Source organism: Poecilia latipinna, unplaced genomic scaffold (assembly GCF_001443285.1).
Source record: "Poecilia latipinna isolate Pla-1442-1.1 unplaced genomic scaffold, P_latipinna-1.0 Scaffold429, whole genome shotgun sequence".
Taxonomy (NCBI): domain Eukaryota; kingdom Metazoa; phylum Chordata; class Actinopteri; order Cyprinodontiformes; family Poeciliidae; genus Poecilia; species Poecilia latipinna.
The window spans coordinates 324619-336676 of record NW_015113045.1 but is presented as its reverse complement, the minus strand read 5'-3'; the positions used below and the strand labels follow the sequence as shown (position 1 = coordinate 336676).

Sequence of the window (12058 nt, the reverse complement as noted above, 5' to 3'; positions counted from 1 at the left end):
GTTCAATATTTAATAAATGCTTCTCTTTGCAAAGGAGACGGTGTTGTTCTTCACTTTTATTAACTTTTCAGTGGAAAAGCCTCACAAAATAAGTAGTGCTGCCTATAGTACACACACAAAAAAAGTGCAAACAAGATATTCTTCCCACGTTCATGCAAATTTATAAAGGATCCCAGGATTTATGTGTTGGAAAAATAACATAGCATAACTTACAAGCACAAAGGAAAGTCTGAACAGTTTAAATACAAAAACATAATGGTAAGAAAATACAACAAAAATCTGACGAGGCTTAAAAGCATTTCAGTTACAGTAAAATCTTTAGGAACTGGACTTGTTGCTGTACCAACAGTTTACTATAAATTTATAAGAGCAGTCGGCCTTACACACAAAGATTTGTATAAAATTCTACATTGTCCATCAGGGGCAAAAATATTTATCATCATGCAGATTTGGCAAAAAATTTAAAAAAAAAGTAAATGGATTAAAAACAATCATTGTAGTTTCCATATTTCATGGTCTTAAAATCCACACGAGGTGTTTCAGCAACTACATATCAAGTTGCTTTTCTGTTCCTCTAAGCTTCTTAAAAAAACGAATGTCTGTTGGCTAACAAGCCTGAATTTAAAAAGTTTCAGTGGTCACAACATGCCTGTGGACAGGCAGCGGCATTTAAAACCAGAGGGGGGGTTTAACTGTCCAGTGTTTAATTAAAAATGTAGGAGAACATAAATGTGAGGAACCAAACAAAAGGAATGATTTTATTTTATTTTTAAGACTTTAAACCTTGGCATCTGTGTTCACTATAAAAAAAAAAAAAAAAAGATCCAACAAGAATTTAAGTTTCATAACTTAAGGATGCAACAGGTAACCAACCATAAAGGCCTCAAATGAACTCTGAGTAACAGCAGGAGCCTTCAGGACCAACTCTTCCTACTTCCATCCGTCCAACGCCTGTATCTGCCAACGGTGAAGGCAACGGTGCATTTCACATTATAGTTAAATACTTTAATTATAATGCTTCAATCTGATCGTTTATTGTATCTTTTCTGAAAAGCCTTGATTGAATTCCAATAGTTAAAAACCTAATGTCATTTCAGAGCACAAGAAGAATCTGGAAAATAAGCTTAATTTGTAGTCGTGGCACAGAAGGTCTGAAATGGAGAAGGAGGCTAAAATCTGATCTTCTCTGCAAACTTTCAGTCCCTGTCAAGTCATTCATTTTAAAGATATCACTTTAGACGTATTCCATTGAGTTTGTATCAAAGTAGACACCCATACAACACAATGTGCCTCGCAAAAGTATTTATACCCTTGAAAGTCTATTTTTTTTGTTACATCACAACACAAAATAGTGCATAACTGTGAGGTTTAGGGAAAAGGGTACTTTCTTTTATAAATACAAATCTGATTAAAGTGGCACTCTGCCTCCATCATTTGGAAACCCTAAGAGTTTAACATTCCCCAATCCCCAAAGAAGTGGCGATTTCATGCTGTGCAGATGCTATTCTGTTCAGTCAGAGCTGACGGTAAATCCTGTTTGAAGGCGACCAGAACTTCCCCCCTCAAAGTTAGACATCGACCCTAAACATACAGATGATGGTCAAAGCTGGTAAATACACCACAAGACTTCACAACTGTAAGTGAAGCAAAAAAAAAAAGTTTTAGAAAGTATTAACCAGTTGGGGTTTGACACAAAACCACTTCAGATTTTAAGTTGCATTTTTAAATCCCATCTTTGCTTCAACTTTGGAGTTGTGCTCTACTTTGTGTCGGTCTATCACGTAAAATAGATTTAAGTTCTGACAAAAAACAGACTTTAAGGGGTGCGAGTACTTTTGCAAGAAATCAATAACCGTGTTAAGAAGAAGAAAAATGACGCCTGACAGACTTAAAGGCGTGCTCCATGTTTTCCATCGTTAACATGCCTAACTATGTGCCAGAGGTTCAGTATCTTACACTTAAACTCATCACAGTCACTCTCCCAGCTCAATCCACAATGAACTACTTCCTCCTCTCTTATCACACAGGTTGGTGACAAGCTGGACTTTATGGGTCATCACTGGAGGCCAGGATGGTTTTTTTTTTTTTTACATCATATCATGTACATGTAATGTGAAATGTGTAAGTGCAGCATGTCACAGTTCAGTTTCACTAGCTCTACAATTGGGACGCAGATCTGGAAACCGCAGCCCAGACGTGCGGCGCACTAGTCAGAGTCTGTATCAGAGTTTTCTTCTGGTCGACAGATGAGCGTCTCTTCCAGAGGCGCCAACGTCCCGTCCGGCCTGACGCCCATCGGCCGGATCACGTTCTGCCTGTGGAGAGGAAGAAACGAGAAGAATCAGAGGACTGAGAAATCTGAAACTCCGCTCAGGCTTCTTTGTGTCTCTGGACAGACTTAACGAGGGCCTTGAATTTGTCCTTATTCATACACAAACTGGAGGACCCTCATCCAAACCCCCTCTCCTCACCCGTTCAACGACAATCGGCCCTGTCTGACCGTCGTTCTCTCCCTCCTCCTCTTCCTCTCCCTTCCTGTGGCAGTTTAATTACAGGATCAGTGCTCAAACTAATCTCCTCAAAGCCAACACTGGCCCTTTATCCTAATCCAATTATACCTGCACTGTGTGTGTGTGTGTGTGTGTGTCACTGCTTCGTCCAAGATGATCCATCTGAGAATTATCCATCAACAGTTTAAAAAAGGATCCTCAAACGTTAATTTGACAGATTTATACACAAAAGACAGATTCCTGAAAGTAAATTTGATTTAGTGTGGGAAACGCATGAGGATAGGGTCGTAAAATTAAAAATAACTAAATAAATCACCTCCAGCCTTAATAAAAACAAACATTTAACATCATTGCTCCTAATTAGACCCAAAAATATCTCCTCTCTCTCCTTCTCGGAAGTGATGGAGGGCCCGGCAGGTGTAAACGGGTCGGGGTGTGTGTCCTAATTAGACGACCAGTCGCGCTGTCAGCAGAGCACATTCCTGCCGGCCGCTGAGCAATCTCCTTAGCACCTGTGCTGATGGAAGAGCACCTCTCTCTTTCCTCGGAAGGAGAAGAAAGACGATGCGGCCTCAGAGGAGGAATCTTCTCATTCTGGCTGCACGCGTCTCATTATGGCCCCGCGGCCAACAATGACGAGGTCGCCTCCCTTATGTCGCCGTTTTTATTCAGCCGTGTCTCTTCCTCTTCATCCACGTTCCACCCAAATTGGTTCGTCTAGTTTACGCCTGTGTGCCGGTTCGCTCCTCATCTGGCCAGCGCCTCCAACACGAGTTGGGACGCGTGGTAAAAAATAAAAAAACAACTTCAATGAGGAACATAAAGGAAGCGGAGCCAACAAGCCGACTGCGTTTGCCAATTAGGTGATAATTAATGTGGAGGTAATGATGCTGCAGCGACGCGCGGCTCCAGCTCCTATTTTCTGCCGCTGAATGTGACGGCTGCCAGTCAGAGGCTAATTGAAGACTCGCGTGGCGGAGGGAGATTCTTCCCGTGATGAACTGGTTGGCCGGGAGAAAGCTCACAGTCACCTTTTAGCAGGTAACATTAGCCTCCGCTCGCTAATGAAAAGGTCAACTCAAACGCAGCAGAAGCCTGGAGCTTTTCAAACAACTCCTCCAAAACAGACTCAGCCGATCAGCCGAGAAGAGGAACATCGGTCGTCCCTCCTCATGCGCCTCTCTCTCTCCTTTGTGTCGAAATGTTCTTTTGAATTTCAGTAGTTTAAATGTGGTTTCTGCAGAAAATGTTTACATGGAGGCTAAATTTCCCCAATTAAAAACTTGTTGTTTTTTTTTTCATATTTACTCAAACTATAGGCCATCGAGCAAACTGGTTAAAAACTTACAGCTATTTTCATCAGAAATGAAGCTTGTTTAGGCATGAAAATGTTGAATGTTGGCACCAACATTTAACACAGGAGCACTTAGAAATCCTCAGCACATCACGATCCTACTTGACTTCTATTGTTTCACCTCTCCTTCACAACGCTTCAGAGGTGAAACATTTTCAAGAGACAAGAGAAGAAGTCCAGCTGCCTTCACTTCAGCACCACGAATCAACTCAAGTTGTTGGTTTTATTTCAAAATCATGTGAACTACCCGAGCACTACCAGCTCCAGCCGACAAAACCAGAATGAACTATGTTACAGAGCTCAGGTGTAGCCATTTATAGCATTAATAATTTACGTCAGAGGAAGCAGAGGCATGAGGGAAGCTGTGCTTTGTGTGGCATGTTGAGAATGTTAAAGGTCATGGAAGAGAAACGGAGAGCAAGAGATTTAGCAGATAACAGGAAGGCCGAACATGGCACAGCGAAGTTGGTCTGTTTTAACCTTTTAGCTTTTGCTTTTTGTCTGCTGTTTTATTAATGAGCTAATTGCTAATTTGAGCTCTTAAAGACGGTTTAAAATATCTGTAAAACAGATTTAGAGGCACTGCTCTCTCACAGCAGCATTCCTCACCTCTTCTACAGATTTAAATAACTGCTGTAGTTATTTATGCTAGATTTATTATGTTTCGATTGAAGGCTTTCTGTCTTCTCATATTTAAGGGAATGCGAACGGGCTGAAATCAAAATCAGCAGGTCAAATATTTACAAAAATTATCATTATTAATTAGCATTTATGGGAAGCTTCTATTCATGGGAAAGGAGAATTTTACCTGATTACATCAGCTTACTTACTAAGCTGAAGCACTGCAAGAGAAAAATATCTCATCTAATATTGCATCCAATTCTGCTGACTCGTTTTCTCCACAGACAATGCAGGAGCTAAAGAGTTAAACTGAGTCAAACTGGTGGGAGGAGAAACAAAAACAATATTTTCTGATGTCCTGAACAATAACTGGCTCTCCAGGTAAAATATATAAAAAGCCTTAAAGTAACATAAGTTCACAATAAAAACATTTTTGAAATAATTCTTAACATCCTGGTGCAACTTTTCATCAGTACTATGGCCTCCAGAGCTCACTAGATCTCCATAGCAACTCTACATTTTAGGGACTTTGTACATATCTCCATCAGCCATCTGTATCCTGTATCCTGTTTTTTAAACGAAGCTTTTAGCAGCGCTAAATCCCCGTTTTGCTTCAGAGTCTCACCTTGACAGCTTGTCAAACATGTTGGCCAGTTTCTCAGCTTCATACTCCTTCTGCTCCTCCGTCATCTCCTCGATGGGGTTCGGCATCGGCTCCTCCACATGACCAGTAATGGGGTTAATGCTGGAAATATAAACATTAAAAAGGCCTAATCTACATCTGCAAACTACTTTCTCGGTATGACGCGAGCCCGAGAAACTCACAAAGGTTTGGCGGATTTATACTCATCCGTGTCCGAGTCTTCATCTTCAGAGTACTCCGTCTCTCCTCTCCCGCCGGCCAGAAGCCCCCGAGCCACCAGGAGTCCGGCTGCGTTTCCGTATCCCGTGTACTTCAAAAGATTGTCCACTGAAAGGTGACGTCACACATACGAACTGATTAATATTTCAAAAAACCGAAACCAGGCATAAATGTCACAGCCGCAGCCCGACGCATCTCGCTCGTCTTCACTCACCGCTTTCTTTGCAGAGGACAAACAGGAACTCTGCGGCCGTCTGCTTCACGCCCATGTCCACATGCGTCATGAGGCGAACCAGCTTGTTCCTGATGGTGGTGCCCACCTCGGGTCTGTTCTTCACGTCCTTCAGCGGAGGAAGTACCTACAACGCACAACAGTTTGTACGCAACATTGCCAAAGAATCCTCAGCAGATATAAAGGTCAACACTGGCTGCTTCTGATTGGTTTGCAGTAAGAGGGAAGCAATGAATTAGATTGATTATGATTAACTGATTATCGAAATAACCGTCAACTGATTTAGTTATCAAAAAAATCGTTAAATGAGCATATAGACTCTTAAAATGAGGGCATTATTTTAAAGAACTACACAATCAGAGCAATAATTAAGCAAAAACTGTACAAAAATATATAGATGTTGCATTTAAGATGAAAAACCATCTTTCTACCCAAAACTTCTCCATTGGCTTAGTTTTAGCTTCACCTCCTTTAAATTTAACACAAAATAAACTCCATTAAGCATCGTTTTCTATCCCAGTTTTAATTGGTCACTCAAAAGCATAATCATCAGATGAGCCGTAAGTTCAGCAGAAAGGGCCGAGCTTTTCACATGTCGATGTTAGAAGTATTTTTTAGCTGCAGACGGTACAAATGATCAAGTGTTCACCAAAGTAATACTATGTTATTGTATCGTAGGCAATAAAATGTTTATTTTCTTATTTAAAAAATGAACTGAAGTGTTTATTTGCATTTTATATGCGTTTTAAATATTGTATAAAATAAGTTTAAGTAATGAAAAATCTGCAGCATAAGGCCAATTTTTAAAGATCTAATTAATTGATTGTAATCAACAGAACATTCAACTACTAGGATAATGGTTAGCTGCAGCCCCTGTTTGCAGCATTACCTGAGTTTTGATGTATCTGCGGATCTCTCTGTGGCACCTGGATCCCTCAGTTAACAGGCTGAGCACTGGAGTCAGACCCTCTTTGTAGTTGGAGCCCTTTGTGAAGCGACACGAGACGGCAAACGAGTCACATCATGGACTGAAAGAAACTGCGTGTCTTACCATCGTAATAGACACAAAATAATTGAAATTTATTTTTGCCAACTGTTACAGAAACTACAGCTGGGATCATTGCAACTTTGTTGACCAAGAGACCAAATAAATGTTTTTGAACAATGTTCTTTTAATTTAAAAGTCTGGACCCTAATCCTAATCCTGCTTACTTTAGATGGAACTAAAGTTACAAAACCAGACAGCTGTGCAGCCGTTAGCGCTCAAAGAGCAACATAATGGACGCCACCACAACAGGCTTATGAAGCAACTTAATGCAGTTAGCTGGAAATGTCTAATGTCTTCAACAAACTGCATCTGGTCAACAAGCAGCCAGATCAGAGGAATATTACTGTGTGCAGGAATAACTTCATATCTGTGCGTTTCTTTGCAGGAAGCAATTATGATTAAATATGTAACAGAATCAATGTTTTGTCACAGCTGGGAACAATTAAGCAATTAACAATGCTCTGTTAATTGCACATCCAACTTACCATCTTAGATCTCATTGCAAAAAGTTAATATTAGTGAGTTTTTCAGACATGTAAACTGTAAAAATGACCCTCACCAGAGCCCTCCCCTCGTTGCTCCTAAAGACCATCTTTACCTTGTCGATTCTCCTCTCCATGAAGTCCAGCAACACCTGAACTGCTTCCATGTTTTTCCCTCCGTACTCCTCCACGCCTCCCTGGACCGGCACATCGATCAGCACATCCAGGCAGGAAGCAGGCAGGTTGTTCAGCAGGTTGATGGTGTGGCTGAAGCAGGAACACGAAACAGCATTTTTACAGCAAGATTATAAAAGTAAAATCAGACAATTATTAAGTGAATAATCTTTTCTTTTTTTTTAATAAGATGATGGTTTGGGTTGGGTTTGTCCTGTTCTTAGCAGCCGTTTGGTCCTTTTAACAGATTCCTACCTGTGAACTTCTTCTGTTTTCTCCTCTGTCTCTGTTTTCAGCATCAACAGATGACGCAGGATAGCAGCTAGGAGTCGGAACTGGTGGTTGTCCTCCTGTAAAAACGCAAAAAGAGAAAAAATTGCATAATTAAAACCTAAAAAAAACTGATAATAATAAGAAGAATGTAAAAGATTCTTATTGGAAAGTGAAACAAGATGCAACAAGTGGTATCAAGAAATGTTAAAATTAAAATTGGCTTCATTAAAAATGTTCTTGCCAAAACGCCACAAAAGTGAGAAACTGGAAAATGTATCTGTAGCTTTTAGTGTAGCGATTTGAACAGAAACCCAGATGTTGACCCTTGTACCGAAACTGCGAATCAAAGTCATGGCATGCTCACCTCGTTCCGACTTTCTGAGAGAGTGAGGTTGAACAAGGCTTTAAGGGCTTCCATGGCTCGCTCGTTGTTCTCTGTGGGCAGGGGCAGAGCCTGCGGGTCTGGTCGAGCCGCCTCATAGGTGCCGACCCAGCGAACGTCCAGAGTGTGCTCCAGAACCTCCGACAGCAGTCTCACAGCGTGACAGTCTTTCCTGAGTATTCCCCTCAGATCAGGGCGCAGGGCGGACAGCAGGAAGAAGAGGCGCAGGACAAACAGGCCCACCTCGTGTTGCCACGTACGGGCGAAGCGCAGGCTGGCACAGAGGCCGTGAACCAGCTGGATGTCCACACACACCTGCTGAGCCGCAGCACTGTTGTACACAACGTTGCAAAGGCACTTCAGGGCCTCCACCACCACCCTCTTCTCCTCCTCAGACTGTAAAGCATCCTGAGTGGTTTCCTGTTTATCCTCGCCTTCCTGTCCGGTACGCAGCATCGCTAACCCCGTCAGAACCAGCATGCCCTCCCTGGTGGCTACAGGCCCCAGCACACACTTGTCTCTGGACAGGATGCGGAGTGTTTCCAGACACGTCTTCTGGCAGCTGGGCCGCACCTGTCTCCCAAGAACCGTCAGCACACTCTGACAGAGTTTCTGAATTACAAGATAGACAGGGAGGAAGAATGTCACCGCTGTACAAGATTATCGAGTAATAACATGCGCCGCCGGGATCTACTCACACTCCGCAGGGCTTCTTCTTTTTGGTTAAACGTGAAGGTCTGAGTGTTCTGAAATTAAAAAAGGTTTTATTTCTCTTCACTTATATTTGAGAATGCAATGACTCTGCAATATATCATCATTGCTTCTTAATTTCCCCTTTACTGCCTGTCCAAAATGCTGCTGCCGGAGTCCAGACCAAAACCAGGAAAATGGATCAAATCCCTGTTCTGGCTGCCTGATCATACCCTGATCATGCACAAATGGCATTAATTGAAGTCTTCTTGGTCTAGGGAATAAACGTATTTCTGAGTTCAGATGTGTGTTCTCAATGTTGGCACCAAAAATAAACAAGGAGTCAGACTTTGATTTCCGTCTTTTTTCAGCTCTGGATCAAACTCCCTAAAAACCTGAACTAAGCAGAAACTGTTGGCTCCTATAAATAAAGACTGAACATTGTATTGACGACAGCAGCTTTTCCACCAAGGTTACAAAATGCTGTAAGTTTATTTCTAACCATGACTTAACTTTTTTTTTTAGCTTTTTTTTAGTTAGCTTTTTAGCATTTTCTTTGAATATGTCGTTTCAGTTTTTACTGTTGTTGTTGTTTTGATCTGTTACCTTGTTATTTATGAGCTGTATTGAACGTAAACAGTACTCCTGACAGAGATTTGCATTAGAAACATAAAGTCGCTCATCTTGTCGGCGGCAGCATATCGACTACAACTGGGTTGTTGTTGTTGTCGTCGTTGTTTTTTTGTTTCTTTTTAGCATTTTTCTGTTCATTTTGTTCGTTCCCAAACACGATGCGGTCTGAGTAAAGATTAAAAGTCATTTGACAGACCACACGTCACATCTCTGCTCAGCTAGCAACTCAACATGTAAAGCTAACTCAAAGCTAGCTCGCTAACTAGCTTTAGCTGCTTGTTTGCTTTGGTTGAATAACATCTGACCAAGCCGCTGGCTCACCTCTTCACTGTACCGACGTAAAAGCTTCTCCGTGTCCTCTTCGTTAGCACTTTCAAGCTGGGACAAGATGCCGTTAAGATCCATGATGTGGAGACTGTGTGAAACACGGACAGCTAGCTAGGTTGGGACGTTGCCAGTGCTAGCTGTCAGGCTAAGGTGGTGTCATAGAGCCGCTGAGAGCAGGGAGACTCCCCTGACTGCCTCCACCTGCAGCCTCAGTCACACTGCTGCAAGAAACTGCACGCTGCTAAACAGTCTGCTAACTGATTTAATATTAATTTATTTTTAAAAAATGTGTATTTTTTTAAAAATTATTTTTATACATATTTTAGATTTTATTGATTTCAACGTCTTTGAGCTTTCTGGTAGTTTTTAATGTAATTTTTAAGCTTTTGAGATACTAACCAGGTTCTCCTAGTTGTAGAAATAACACCTTGTTGCCATTGTTTCGTATCATATCAACTGTCAGAAAGTGAAGAGCAAAAATACTTTGCTGCCATAAGCAACGCAATGATAGAATGGTACTTGAATATCAAGAGCAAAGTGTGAGGTGAAACACACACAGGTTAATAAGACAATGGTAAATGGAAAAACTAGAGTTTTGACAATAACACGTCACGACTTTTGCAGATATGAAAAATAGTACATTTAAAAAAATACAAGTATTTAGAGATGAGTGTAACTGTTGTTGAAAAATAGGTAATTTACAATAAACAATATAAAATAAGCAGGAATGCTAAACTTTATGTGCTTTGATGGGAGCTGAGATAATGTTCCTTTAATGTAGCAGCTCTGAAGTCACACAAATGAATGAAATAGGTGAAGATCGTCTTTCATTCTAGAAACTTTTAAGAAGTGATTGTTTATGGAAGCTACATTTTAATGTGTTTCGGTTGTTTTTACTGCACTATAATTTATTACGTTTAAAAGAAATGTTCATGTTTATTCTTTATTTTTCCCTCTGGGTGGATGATGTCATCAGCTACATCCTGCACTGGGAATTTCTGGACGCACCTTGAGAATCAGGTTCCTAGATTTCCTTATTTTTATGTCACTTCCAAGACTTTGCCTTTGGTGACAACGTGGTTCTCACAGCTGCCAGACGAGAAGGCGTAAAGATCTCAGCAGAACACGGCGGATATTGCTGTTGACATTAAGGTCAGGTGATTATATTACAATGAAGGGCCAACATCTTTATTTTCTTCTTTGCAGCAAACAAGTCAGCTGCGTTCAATGTCTCGGCAGTGAGTCCTGCAGGATTTCAGAGATGTAGCACAGAGGATTCACTCTGATGTATAAAGAAACGCAGTCAGGGGTAAGAGGTTAAAGGTTGTGGGACTAAGATGCAATGACCTCAGCACAGCAGGACACTTGCTCAATTGAAATGGACTTTATTCAGCAGTTCTTGCTCAGACCCATCCCCCTTTTAAGGTTCCCACTGAGTTTATGAAGATGGAAAAAATAGATTAGCTAAAATGATTCCATTGATCCATGTCTGCTTAAGATGATGCCACTTTTTAAAAAATGTTGGTAATGTTGCTTTTACAGCTTTCTTAAGTGCTTAAAAGCTGTTTTAACAAGTATCAGACCATTTTAAACAAACAAAAAGAAGCATTAATAAAACTGGAATAAAATGAAGTTAAATCCATTTTGCATTAGTTGGACTGATAAAAGAAGTTACAGCAAAAATGTAAACAAAACGGCACACTGTGAGATTGTTCTTATGGTTTATAATCTGTAATTTTCAGAGTTCATAGGTGGTCAAGCATCTTTTTCACTGACAGAAAACAGTTTTTAGTATTTAATGATAAAGTATCAAGGAGACAAGGTTCAACATTGGAACGTAGCTTCTTCATTTCTTTAATAACAGGATTTGCAAAGTACCTAGTAACTACAAAGTCTTAAAAACGAACGAATAATGGTTGGTAAAATTGTTCAGGTCAAGAAGTGATAAGCATTTGTGATAACTGGTGAGTATTTTTCTATTGCTGCAGAGGAATCTGCCCTACTCTTCTTTGCAGAATTGTTTCACATTTAATCACACTAGAAGGTTTTCCATAATGTTTCTGGCGATGCCACAGGATCTAAATCTGATTTACAGATAAAGTTTTGGGGTGCTTTGGATGCTGCTACATAACTCTAATGAGCTTAAGGTCACAAACTTTTTCAAGATTTACTAGTTATAAAAGCGTAAATCATGGTTCCATCATGATGCTGTCCAGGATCCTGAAGCAACAAATCAGCCCCAGAAAATCACACCAGCACAACTCTGTTTAACTGATGGTGTGATATTTTTTCTGAAATCATGTTAGTTTCACATTAGGTGTAATAAGATGCACACTTTACAAAAAAAAAAAAAAAAAAAAAACACTGTTTTCTCACCAGTCCACATAATATTTTACCAAAAGTGTTGAGGATAATCAAGATGTTTCTTGGAAGGATTTTCTATGATCACTGTAACACGGATGCAGTTTCT

General features: G+C 40.5%; 1 protein-coding gene across 1 annotated transcript; it reads right to left on the bottom strand.

The window, feature by feature from the left end:
- Positions 1-40: 40 nt before the first annotated feature.
- Positions 41-9824, bottom strand: ric8b (RIC8 guanine nucleotide exchange factor B). The gene is made up of 10 exons (XM_015038113.1): positions 9583-9824; positions 8637-8684; positions 7921-8550; positions 7539-7633; positions 7226-7376; positions 6469-6564; positions 5562-5706; positions 5311-5455; positions 5111-5230; positions 41-2315 (listed from the first exon to the last, which is right to left on the bottom strand). Exons 1-10 carry the CDS (start codon positions 9664-9666, stop codon positions 2207-2209), a joined length of 1623 nt encoding a protein of 540 aa, XP_014893599.1. The 5' UTR covers positions 9667-9824; the 3' UTR covers positions 41-2206.
- Between the last annotated feature and the right edge of the window lie 2234 nt (positions 9825-12058).

Excerpts from the sequence above, each read along its gene's own strand:
- ric8b (XM_015038113.1), bottom strand. The coding sequence starts at position 9,666 with ATGGATCTTAACGGCATCTTGTCCCAGCTTGAAAGTGCTAACGAAGAG. Across the intron at positions 7,377-7,538 it reads AAAACAGAAGAAGTTCACAG|CCACACCATCAACCTGCTGA; the intron begins GTAGGAATCTGT and ends TTCCTGCTTCAG. Across the intron at positions 2,316-5,110 it reads ATGTTTGACAAGCTGTCAAG|GCAGAACGTGATCCGGCCGA; the intron begins GTGAGACTCTGA and ends TCCTCTCCACAG.